This window comes from Chanodichthys erythropterus, chromosome 18 (genome assembly GCF_024489055.1).
Source record: "Chanodichthys erythropterus isolate Z2021 chromosome 18, ASM2448905v1, whole genome shotgun sequence".
NCBI lineage: Eukaryota > Metazoa > Chordata > Actinopteri > Cypriniformes > Xenocyprididae > Chanodichthys > Chanodichthys erythropterus.
The window spans coordinates 16,071,483-16,083,750 of NC_090238.1; the positions used below are offsets into that span (position 1 = coordinate 16,071,483).

The window sequence follows — 12,268 nt, forward strand, 5'->3', positions numbered from 1 at the left end:
TGTGTGTGGTTACCTGATGATCTACGATCTACTTTTTATGTTTTGTGATGGTTGTTCATGAGTCTCTTGTTTGTTCTGAGCAGTTACACTGAGCTCTGTTCTTCAGAAAAATCCTCCAGCTCCTGCAGATTCATCAGTTTTCAAGCATTTTTGCATATTTGAACCCTTTCCAGCAGTGACTGAATGAATTTGAGATCTGTCTTTTCACACTGAAGAAAATTGAGGGACTCAAACTCAACTACTAAAAAAGGTTCAAACATTCACTGATGCTCCAGAAGGAAACACGATGCATTTTTCATTTAGTACTGCCCTTCGGAAACAACAGAAGATACTTGCATGTTTCTCAGAAGAAAAATGAAGTACAATTTACCTTGATCTTCAAATTAAAAAGTTTTCACACCCCGACTCTTACTGCATCGTGTTTCCTACTGGAGCATCAGTGAATGTTTGAACCTTTTTTAATAGTTGAGTTTGAGTCCCTCAATTGTCTTCAGTATGAAAACACAGATCTCAAAATCATACAACCACTGCTGGAAAGGGTTCAAAATTGCAAAAGATGGTGGAAAACTGATGAATCTGCAGGAGCTGGAGGATTTTTCTGAAGAACAGAGCTCAGTTTAACTGCTCAGGACAAACAAGAGACTCATGAACAACCATCACAAAACATAAAAACAGTCATGGATCATCAGGTAACCACACACAGTATTGAGAACCAAGGGTCCACATACTTATGAATGGGGTTATTTTAATAAATTCAGCTATTGTTTTGTCTTGTGAACTAAATGAAAACATCTTTTATGTAAAATATCTTACTCAGGACAGTACTAAACAAAAAATAACAAGCATTTTTTTATTATCCCTCTTATTTTATTAAAATAATTCTCATTTTCACAGATTCTGCAAGGGGTTCACAAACTTTTTCTTGCCACTGATAGATATATATATATATATATATATATATACATACATGTGCACACGTGTATTCATGCATCCTCTTAATTTGAAGTGTCATTTAGCTTTTTACATTTTTTCATATTGCAATATTCATATTTGATTGACAACAGCTCTATAGAGCGTTATTATATAAATTCACTGCTACAAACTAACAATGGCACAGAATATGAAAGCATGACAGGCCTAAACCAACCAAGGTACCAGCACAAAAATACATTGTTTTTATCAAAATCCAATATCTTGAAATAATCAAGATATTATTTTCTGTCATTACCACACAGCCCTATTGTAGGCTAAGAAAGACTACTACCTTTAAGGTGCTTTTTCATTATTTTTGAAGCCAGTTCCCATTATGAAAACGAACACACAGAAAACAACATGAGTATATAAAAGGCGCCAGAATTATCATTTTGGGTGCTCTACTCCTTTTAAAATGACATTATTAACATTTATATAGATTAAAATACATAACATTAGGTTATATGAAAGATCATTGTGTTTTTATGAATGTGTCAGTGAGCATGTGTATGTGTGTGCATGTACGTGTGTGAGAGATTGACAGAGGGCGGGGAGGTAGGCATGAGGTCGCATGCAGCATCCAGGGAAGAGGGGAGCAGCGATTAGGTCCCAGAAGCTTGAGGAGGAGGGGAAGCCGTCCCACAGGTGGGTGGCCGTTGGTCTTTTGGGAGTCTTTTTTTTTGTTTTTTTGGAATTGAGCTACTTTGAAAGAAAATACAAAAAGAGGCTTCAATTCAATCCACATTCAGCAAAAATCAAACAGTCACAAGAAAAGAGAGAGAAAAAAAAAAAGGAAAATGCACAGGCGCTTTGGTCATATTTTTCTTCCATGATGACATCGAGCCGATCAAGTCCTCACCTGATGTTTTTCTTCCAAAATAGCCCATTACGTGAGTGTACAGGTCCTTCAGGTGGGCCTCAGTGGCGGGCGCTTTGCCTTGACGATGGGGCGACGCCGCCTGGGCCTTGGGTTTGGAGAGAGCGTGGACCATAGACTTATACACACCCAACAGCGCCACCTGCTGCTGCTGTGAGGGACTGCAACCTGACTCCTGAGACCTAGAGCGGGATCCCCGCGGGCGAAGAGTCGGACGGCCGAGTCGGCCACGTCTAGCCCCGCTGATGGAGCCTCTATCACGCTCAACCGCTTCGCAACAGGTGACCCCCTCCCCCACGCCCTTTGCTGCTGCCCCGCTTGCCCCAACCGAGTGGCTGCTGAAGTGGCCAAGACGGCGAAGTCGGGTCTTCCAGTGTGCCTCTTTGGGGTCCAGTGGGTTGTGAAACTGCACGGACTCTGTGGATGGGCGGAAGCTGACATGGACCCCACTGCTGTGGCATTTTTTGGGGTCAAGATTGGACAGCTTGGGCCTCGGTGCAAACTGGGAAGCCTGCGGACTAAGCTCGCTCTCGCTAGCCCTGTCTGTGGCGTTCTGCCTTTGTAGCGGTGTGACTTTGCTGCACTCTGCTGGCTGCGTACTATCACTCAAATCCCAGTTGCACTGCTCTAAGCACTCGTAAAAATTCTTCTCACTTTGCTCCATCTCTTTATCCCATTCTAACGCCCAGTCCCCACTTCCCTCAAACTGCACCTGCTTGTTATTTGGACCTGCTTCCATTTTCACGTCGTCCTTGCTACAAAACTCCCTAAAAGCGCTGAAGACATCCTCCTCCCCTTCGCCCTCGGTTTGATTGGTCAAGGCCGCGGCCGGACAGGACCAATCGGGGATAAAGGGAGGCTGCTGCCCTGGCATCTGGCAGAGATGGTCATAGATGCTTTCGCCCACCTCCAGGGATGCCTGGCTGTCGGGGGGTTGGTGTGGATCAGTAAGCTGGTATGGGGTTGGGGAACTGTGGGGGGACTCAGAAGTGGTGGTGGTAAAGTGGGAGGAGTGAGAGGGACTGTCAGAGACAGGAAGTGCACCTTTGACCCGTTCTGCGATGAAGGGCTCCATGATGTCAGAGGCGCTGCTGCTGCGGGGAAGAGGGGGCTGCTCCAGCTCACCGGAGGCAGAAAACACCTCGGACGATGGGGTCTCCTCGCTCTGAGAGCAGTGGCGGATCCGCGGTCCGCGCTGAACCATGGGAGGTTCCTCCAGGTCTGAACACGAACAGATATGCAACAATCAGCATTTTTAAGGATGCAAGTGTGTTTATGCATTAATATGGTCAGTAATATCTTAATGACAAAAGTTAAGGAACAAGTCTTAAAATTTCAGATACCTAAGAGGTGATGGAAGGACCTAGAAAGTATTATCACATTAACTGATCCATGGTGGCCACATTTTACATGCAAAAAAACATGCATGTATATGTAAAACAACAAAATCAAAATGAAATTTACAACTGAATCTCAAAGGTTAAACTAAATATATCAGATCACAAGCAAAAAGAAAGCTAATCATGATTACATTTGGACATTTTCATAAATAATTCAGATAAACATGATGATGAAGAAATGCAGACAAAGGTAAACCATGTAGAGGGCATTTTTTCTCCAAAGTGTGGAAGATTGATTATATTGAATGAAATGTGATGCAAGAAAGATAATACTGTATATTCACAAAGACAAGGAAAAAAAACACATGCAGGACTGTTGGCTGAAATGCATACAAAGAAAAAGAAATATGTTTGGGTCATATTGCACCCCAAAATCAAACGAAAGAAAAAAAAAATTGTTAAAAAGTTAAAATTAACTTGATAAATTTAACTAATGCATTTAAATTAATGTACTATGAACAAGCAAATGAACCAAGCATGTCATATTTATTTGTCATTAAGTTAGATTAATAAATGCTGCAAAAATTACTGTTCATTGTTTGTTCATGACAGGTACTGAATTAACTAATGTTAACAAATTTAATCTTGTTACCAATAATTTTAGAGATAGAGTATTTATATAACGTTAGAACTGAGCAAAAAAAAAAAAAAAATATTGACTAAAGAATTTTTTCAATGATATTTAGGATTTTATGACTTTTTCCAGCTTGAAAAATTACATTTTTGGAAATTCCTTAAATTTGCAGGTTGAAAAGAAATAAAGATAAAATAGGTTTCTTCTCTTTTTCTTTGAGCAAAATATAACATACTTTTTATTCTTGTAAATTGGGGATAAATGTGACCAAAACACTTCTCAACACTTGATTCATCTTATCAGAAAGCAACTGCATAAGTTCATGAGGCTTTAAAGAAATGATGAATGAGAAGGGAATCTTCCACATTAAACTAATGAAAAAACATTCAGGTTTATTAAATGAAAACCACTATACACATGCAACAATATAAGTGATAGGATGGTGCTGCTAACTACAGGAAGTGTGCACACATACGTATACATGCACATCCATAGGCCAGGACGCAGTCAGAGGCGAGAGTGCCGATATGGGCGTAGAGGGCTCTACCTGACAGCTCGTCAGCTAGGGGAGTGAGGACAGAATCAGGCAGGAGAGGGTGTACGGGGTGGATCAGGACAGGTGCGCTTTTAGCACTGCGGATAAAGGCTGAGGACAGCAGACTGTCCCCCGTAGAACAACTACGCAGAGCTACAGACCACGCACACACACACCCAGAGAGAAAAAGAGAAGAATGACAACAACACGGACAGAGAAGGGAAATGGGGCAGAGAGAGATAAGGAGCGATGGAGGAACACACAGGAGGCGTTAGGGAAGAGAAAGACATGATGGAGAGAGAGAAAAAGAGAAAGTGATGGCAGAAAGCAGTGAGCATCACAAAGAAGAGGAAAAGAAATGACCCTATCAGTGCATCTTAAATCTGCACTGACTGGTGAACACATGAACATCATGTCTCTGGAAAATCTAGACTGTTAAGTTTATAAGAGAAAAATGGCGTGTTAAAGATGTTCCATTATGTTCTGGTTTATTCACATGGCTGTTTTTTTTTTTAGCCTAAGGCTGCGTTTCTATTTACATACTATGCACACTATGGAGTCTGTGAGATTAAGTGTTATTTACTGTCATATATGAGGTATTAAAATTAGGTAATATAAATTTACATGATCATAGAATCAGTGTTGGGAGTAACGCATTACAAGTAATGCGAGTTACGTAATCAGATTACTTTTTTTCAAGTAACTAGTAAAGTGAAGCATTATTTTTAAATTTACAACAAAATATCTGAGTTACTTTTTCAAATAAGTAACACAAGTTACTTTGATTTCCCATTATTTGACTGACAGCTCTCCTGGCCCCATGATGAGAGAAATCGTGAGTAAGTGCCAAAGTGTTGTGTGTAAACATGATGGTTATTGTAGTTCTAGACTAAATGTGAGCATTTACAAATCTCACTTGCACAAAAACAGATTCAGTATTCCACAAAATTAATACAAAGAGTGAAATGCTAACTCAGTATATTACGCGAACCTGCACTTATGTTAAATAACACAAATATACTTTATGTATTTAACCTCACTTTATTAACCAATGCCTTAGCAGCTGACCTTCAGTGATCCAATTCAATCATACTAATAAGCAAAAATTACTTTAGATTTCACAATATTACTATTGATTAATGCAGCCTTGGTGAGAATACGAGACTTAAAAAAACAAAAACAAAAAAACGTACCAACCCCAAGTGTATTAAGTGTACATCAGTGCATGTGCTTTGGGGTAATATTACCCACAATCCCTAGGCATTATAGAAAAGGAGTTTGTGCATTCTATTTAACATAAATTGTAGAAAAGCAGCGAGGAATGCAGACAATGTTAAGTATGAACATGTGAGCAGTAGTAATAATAATGAATTTAACTAGAAGCTAACTCCTATGCGATAGACGAGTATGTGGTATCAAAAAACATTTTATGTTATGATGTTACATTAGGTTACTATATATAAAAAATGTACTACTGACAAAAAAGTACATACTAAGTATGCAAATTGCGATGCAGTCTAATGGTGCAGTCAAATTCCTGCGGCTGAAATCCAGTCATTTCAACAGGAATCCACGTGATCAGGAATTTCCCTTTTTGACCATTAGAAAGTGATATATCTGTGTGAACTGTGTTTCATACATCTCTCCATTATTTACAACAGACCTTTTTGCCTGCAAAATTTCACTAATGTGACTGCACCTTAATAAAGGACATAATTTAACGCAATCATGTTCTCTTCTTGTAAATATCTTCATCTGTGCTTATCTTTGTCTTTATGAACTATGGTAACAGAGTAATGCAGATAAAAGCATAAGCAAAAGCTGTACGATTCAAAAGGACCTAAAATAAATTTAAATTGACAGGAAGGGCTTGAAACACACTCACCCACAGTCTTCTGTCTGACAATGCTTCTGGCCTTCTCGATGCCTGGTGAGCCAGCAGTGGTAGCGCTACGCTGTCTCATAGCAGCAGCTTGGCCTGGTGGGTCTCGACTCCAGCCTTTGGAGAAAGACCGATCCACAGTGATTTTCTGGCCTTCGTGGATGCCACCTAGAGGTAGTAGGGACAAATGTGTATGTATATTATACATAGATGAATGATAGTGAAGCTGGTATGTTAATTTAAAGGGGTCACGAACTGTGTTGTTTTATTGTTTTATAATGTTTCCTGGGGTGCACTTACAATGTTAGTATGATTTTTACATCAAAAATGGTCACTTTAGAAATAAAAGACACTTTTCCTACCCTGATTTTAGACCTTTTATTTGAACACACTGTTTGAAGGGGCGTGTCTGCTGCAAGACTTTAGTGTAACCACAGCCACTGCTGTGATTGGCTAACATCTTTGCATATGAAATATTTAAGTATTACTGTCTCGAAAATAGCATATAAAATATGAGCATATAAAGCATTATATGTAGTCTGTGGTATGAAAGGTTGAAGTAAAGAGCAAGTAGCGAATCAGACATGTTGTGCGCATGAAAGCAGTGATCTTGTCATTGCAACTCAATTTCTGCAAACTAACGAATGCTTTCATCATAACTATCAGTGCAAACGCGATGTAACAGAGATTTGTTGAATAAAACGAGTGTCTTGGCGCGAGTACAGAACTCAGTCACAGATAAACTCATGCAGTTTGATTGACAGCTCCAGCTATTGTAAAGAGAGCGTTCTTTGGTCGCTTTCTATATATAATTTAATCACTGTTTAAATAACAGATTATTTTCATCCTACTAAAAGAAACAATGTGAAGTTGACAGTTTAGTCAACGGTTCGATTTACTGACACATAGACAAAGAACATCTGACTGTACATGAATCATTAATATCAGATCAGGCATTAGAATTAATGACCCCTTCAAAGGCTTGAGTGTGTTACGCAACTACCTTAGTCTATGTGCAAGATGTGAAAGTATACATGTGATTTTGTATTTTTATATAAACTCACCTTTGCCTTTGTGTTTCTTCTGCTTCTGCTCACTGAGTTTGTCCAGGGGCAGTTCGTTCAGGTCCAGGCTGTAAAGGTTGCGTGCTAGTACCTTGGTAAGTGTCTCCATGGTGAGGGACCACTCGGTGACCAGCTCCTCCCAGCATGTGAGAGAGGAGAGTACAGACAGCAGGTCGTCCCACAGCTCCCGAGAGATGTACACGTTCAGATTCCCTTTGATCCAGGCCACAATCAGAGTCTGAACAGGAAAACAGACCGCACAGTATGGACTACATCAGACCCTTTGACAGATGAACTAGAAATAATTATTTTTGTATTATTTATACATTATATTAAATTAATATTTTTAAATAGCTTTTATTTTAATTTTAGTTTAAGAAAATCTTTTATATTTAGATCGATTTTTAGAAATATATCTTTATCGTTATAGTGCTGGTGTGAACGGGCCTTAACACGGACTAGCAAAGAACTGATTTCTACTGACTGTGTGTTCTAACCAACTTTCCAACAGCAAGTAATTTTTCTGTCCAACTGAAAGCGAAATACTGTGCAAAAAAAAAAGCTGTCCATCATAGTATATTGGTGGGTGGTACCTGAAAAATGGCCCCAGCCAAACGGCCTGATAAAGTGTTACTCTTCTTCCCATGAGGCATAATGGATGGAGGCCTCTTCATCACACACTCAGTTACCCTTAGCAACACCAACAAGATCTGTTCCCTGTGACAGACACAAACACACTCAGGATGAGCTGGACAAGAGCTTGAGCAGATATTCCAAGCAGACGCCTGAAACTAGAGTAATGATAGTAATGCATAATGCATACCAGGTCTTCTGGTTCATGGTTTCATGCATAACCAGACTGCGGTATATGTTGAGCACACGCTTGCACATGTCAACATGCTCTTCCAGAAGTGACTTCAGCTCATTGGCTGCCTCTAGAAGGAAGACGTTAGAGGAGTTGGTGATGAAAACCTACAAGGAGAAAGAGATTGTGGGAGAGATGAGATTAGATTTTTAATTATTATTCCACAAACTGAACTCTACTGGTTTGAACCTCACAAAGAGCATTTCATTTCAGTTACAAGTCTAGATCTTGAACCCTTAGTTACCTGTACACCTGGACTCACCTGTAGTGTGGCCTGGACACCAGCGTGGACGTTATACTCCAAAACCTCGGAATCAGAGTATTTATTCCCAGAACTCCTGCACCAATTAGGGTTTCGATTGTGAACAGACACTGTAAGCCCAATATCCTGCACAAGCAAAATACACATTGACTGGTGAACAATAACAGTACAGTGCTATTGCTGTATATTTTTGTTATGCCTGACAACCATTAGGATGTTCAATATTAAAAATGTATGTGGTTTTGCCTGTTTATATATTTAACAAATATAAAAATATAAATATAATATTTAACAGACATATATTTTTATAATAAATAAATAACTTATAATATAATATGATATTCAAGTTTTATTATATTATTTTATATTATATTATATTATTTTATATTATATTATATTATATTATATTATATTATATTATATTATATTATATTATATTATATTATGGGCTGGAAATGGCTGAGATTGAATGATCAATGACAAATACATTTTTAACAGTCACCTGTCGCCACCTGGTGGTGTAACAGTGTAATTGATACAATATTTATTTGAAACATCAAGTCATTTTCATACATGACAACTGCTCTCTCTGAGTCAGTGGCAGAGGTGGGTAGAGTATCCAAAAACTGTACTCAAGTAAAAGTACAAGGACTTATAGAAATATTTACTCAAAGTAAAAGTTGGTTGCTCCCACGTGTGTGCTGTCCAATGGCATTTTACCACTCGATTGACAAATGGATAAAGAAAAGCATTTGGCATACCGACAAAGAAAAGCAATTGGTAAATAGAGAAAGAAAAACATTTGCCAAATTCTTTTTAAAAAAGCGATTTTTAAAATGATTTAGTAATGTACTTTTTATTGTTTTATTCATCTATGTTTTAAAAAATGAATTGCATATCCCATTTCAAATTTGTCTATTTATTTATACATTAAAAAAAGATTTTTAAAATGTATTGTTTTATTAAATATGTTAAATTATTAAATATGTCTATTAATTTGCCCATATAAAAAGTGATTCATTTATATAAATTTTTATGTTTGAATTATTAAATTAATTAATTGATTCTTCGTTTTATTTTTAAGTGGCACTCCTGGTCCTCCATACACTTCATCCAACGCTCTGAGTGAGAAACTGCTTCAGATGATTCAGTGCGTGCAGGAACTGAACAAATCATTCAAACTGATTCGTGAACCAATTTAGACAGTTTTGCCAATGTGTTTGATCAAGTCTTTGAACAGAATCGACTCAAAAGAGTGATTAATTTGTGAATGGGGCATCGTTCATGAAAAAAGAGTAACATGTACAGTATTGCACTTAAATAAAGTAATGAGAGGAACGTTGCCAAACGTAGCGAAGTAAAAGTACAGATTTTTCATTATAAATGTACTCAAGTTAAAGTAAAAGTACCCGCATTTAAATCTACTCTAAAAAGTAATTTTTTTCCAAAAAACTACTCAAGTAAATGTAACTAAGTAAATGTACTCCGTTACTACCCACCTCTGGTCAGTGGCAATGCCAACTCAGATCTGAATGTTCACTGTGATCTTGTCAAAGGTTTAATAGACAGAGCCGAATCGCTGTCATTTAGAAGTAAGGTGGTGTAGATGTTTGAATTGAGATAGTGATCTTTTAAAGATTAATCATGCTATTTTATTGCGCTTTGTTTTTGTGCTGAATTTGTATTGTTTTCATAGGTTATTGATAGAATAAAAAGTAGAAATCCCTTTATTTACCTAAAAAAATCTAACCAAATCTCCCCACGTTACCCTCAATTTCCAGGCCTGAATATAATATAATATAATATAATATAATATAATATAATATAATATAATATAATATAATATAATATAATATAATATAATATAATATAATATAATATAATATAATATAATATAATATAAAATATAATATATAATATAATATAATATAATATAATATAATATAATATAATATAATATATAATGTAATATAAAGTGGGTGACTATTTAATACCTAGCCAGACTTATGCCAATAAGTGGTTATTAGCCAATACCACCACAGATATATCTGGAACAAAGAATCTAGGGAACAAGCTGTTGTGCAGGCTGACTCAGAGTGTAATAACCGCTTTAGCATTCTTCTGTTGTCAACTTCAGAGACACCTACCTCCTCCTCTTTATCAGTTCTCTGCTCGTGGGCAGAGTCCAGCTGGCCTGCGAATCGGTCTTCCTCTGGCTCTCTCATAAACACAGGCTTATCCTGCTGAGAGATCCACTCTTGATACACCCGCACCACCTTACGCATGGCTGCAGCCTCACACATGGGCAAAAGAAATGCCTGCAGAATATAATACACTCACTTATAATCACAGACAGAATCAGTGTATATACATAGAGAAATCAGTGAAAAATTTCATTAGCTAGCCATCTTTCTTCTTAATGGGTGCAAACTTGACAGTCTCCAGTCCCAAAGACCACTTTAAGTGCACCATTTTGAACAGGGTCTTTAAGTTCTTCAAAAATATGGGCTGTAACAATCCATATTCATGTTCCTCTTTGTGAAAGCTAATCATCTTTTCTATCAATAGGACACAGAAGTTCCCGAAAAGAACAATCAACCTCTCTCATAAGCACTTCTTCAAAATGATCCAGACTTCTTCCTCTTTCATTGATATTTAGATTAAGGGAAGCCCTTCTGTTCTACATGGGAGAATTACCTGTCGAAAGATCTCAGTGATAAAGTTGACATTGGTTCTAGAGGAGCACAGGACCCGGCGCACAACCTCAATGTCGGTGAGGTGCTCTTCGTCCATGCTGCAGAGGCTGGAGGAGCTGGGCTCTCTCTCCGTGAGGGTGCTTGTGTTGGAGTGCGACTGCTCCGGCTCGCCAGTCACACCCCCATCCAGACTATCTTGTCTTGGGCCACCATCATCCCCTCGGGCAGCCATACCCGCCGCCGCTCTCTGAAACAGCAGCAACATTGCAAAAATGCACGTTTACAGCTTGTTCAATGGTCCTGGACAACCTCAGGACCAACCTGGGGGTAAATGTGCAGCCTAATAAAACTTTAACCTATGACATTTTAGTTACTAACCCAAACCTTAAAGGGTTAGTTCACCCAAAAATGAGAACTCCATTGAAAGTCCAGGTAACCAAAACTCTGAAGATCCAAAAAGGTCATTATGAGGTGTCGTAAAATGAATCCACATGAATCAAACTGCTTAATCCAAGTCTTGTGAAAAGACATGATTTGCTTTATTTGATGAGCAAATTTAATTTAGGCTTTTATTCACATTTAAACACGCAAGCATCTCATTCGTTAAACATGGAAGCTTATGCATCACATCCTAGAACGAACCTTGTTGTTGTCTCGTGATTACTATATGTGATGTGCTCTATGTATTTATGTCAATCATTGGTTAGATGTAAATAAAAGCCTACATTGAATGCGTTAAATCATATCACTTCACAAGACTTGGAGTTAACCTCTCAATTCATAGTATGGAAATTTCCCTTTAAAAACCCTAATAGTGCTTTACAGCCATTACTGCATCATACATGTGAAGATGATCTGTGTTGCTACCTGGATATTCTTTGGCACATTTTCTCCTTCCATGCCAGGGATGTTTGTTCCTGTGTTTGACCGTGGCTCCAGCCAGAAGGAGACCAGCCAGCGGATAAATATGACTCTGGCATTGAGGAAGTTCTCTTTAGTGCAGTACAGGGCTTCATTGGTCTCTGGGTCTCTTTTAACAACTATATAGTAAGGCTTTGGTCTCATGGGTGGAACCTCTATTATAAAACAGGACACAAATCCAAATTAGACATCTTACCATCCTAAGCAATTATAACTGGCT

General features: G+C 38.1%; 1 protein-coding gene across 9 annotated transcripts in view; it reads right to left on the reverse strand.

Annotated features, from left to right (window-relative positions):
* Window positions 1-12,268, reverse strand: part of ralgapa1 (Ral GTPase activating protein catalytic subunit alpha 1) — an 87,316-nt gene that overhangs the window by 56,514 nt on the left and 18,534 nt on the right. For 7 of the 9 annotated variants that reach the window (XM_067368331.1, XM_067368332.1, XM_067368330.1 and 4 more), the window contains exons 9-17: window positions 11,995-12,203; window positions 11,129-11,374; window positions 10,579-10,749; window positions 8,432-8,557; window positions 8,128-8,276; window positions 7,898-8,021; window positions 7,305-7,542; window positions 6,244-6,408; window positions 1,832-3,070 (exon numbers count right to left, since the gene is read on the reverse strand). In XM_067368331.1, the coding sequence (XP_067224432.1) occupies window positions 1,832-3,070; window positions 6,244-6,408; window positions 7,305-7,542; window positions 7,898-8,021; window positions 8,128-8,276; window positions 8,432-8,557; window positions 10,579-10,749; window positions 11,129-11,374; window positions 11,995-12,203 (2,667 nt within the window). The remainder of the gene's footprint in view (window positions 1-1,831; window positions 3,071-6,243; window positions 6,409-7,304; window positions 7,543-7,897; window positions 8,022-8,127; window positions 8,277-8,431; window positions 8,558-10,578; window positions 10,750-11,128; window positions 11,375-11,994; window positions 12,204-12,268) is intronic. The other 2 variants (XM_067368337.1, XM_067368339.1) reach the window with 1 other exon arrangement.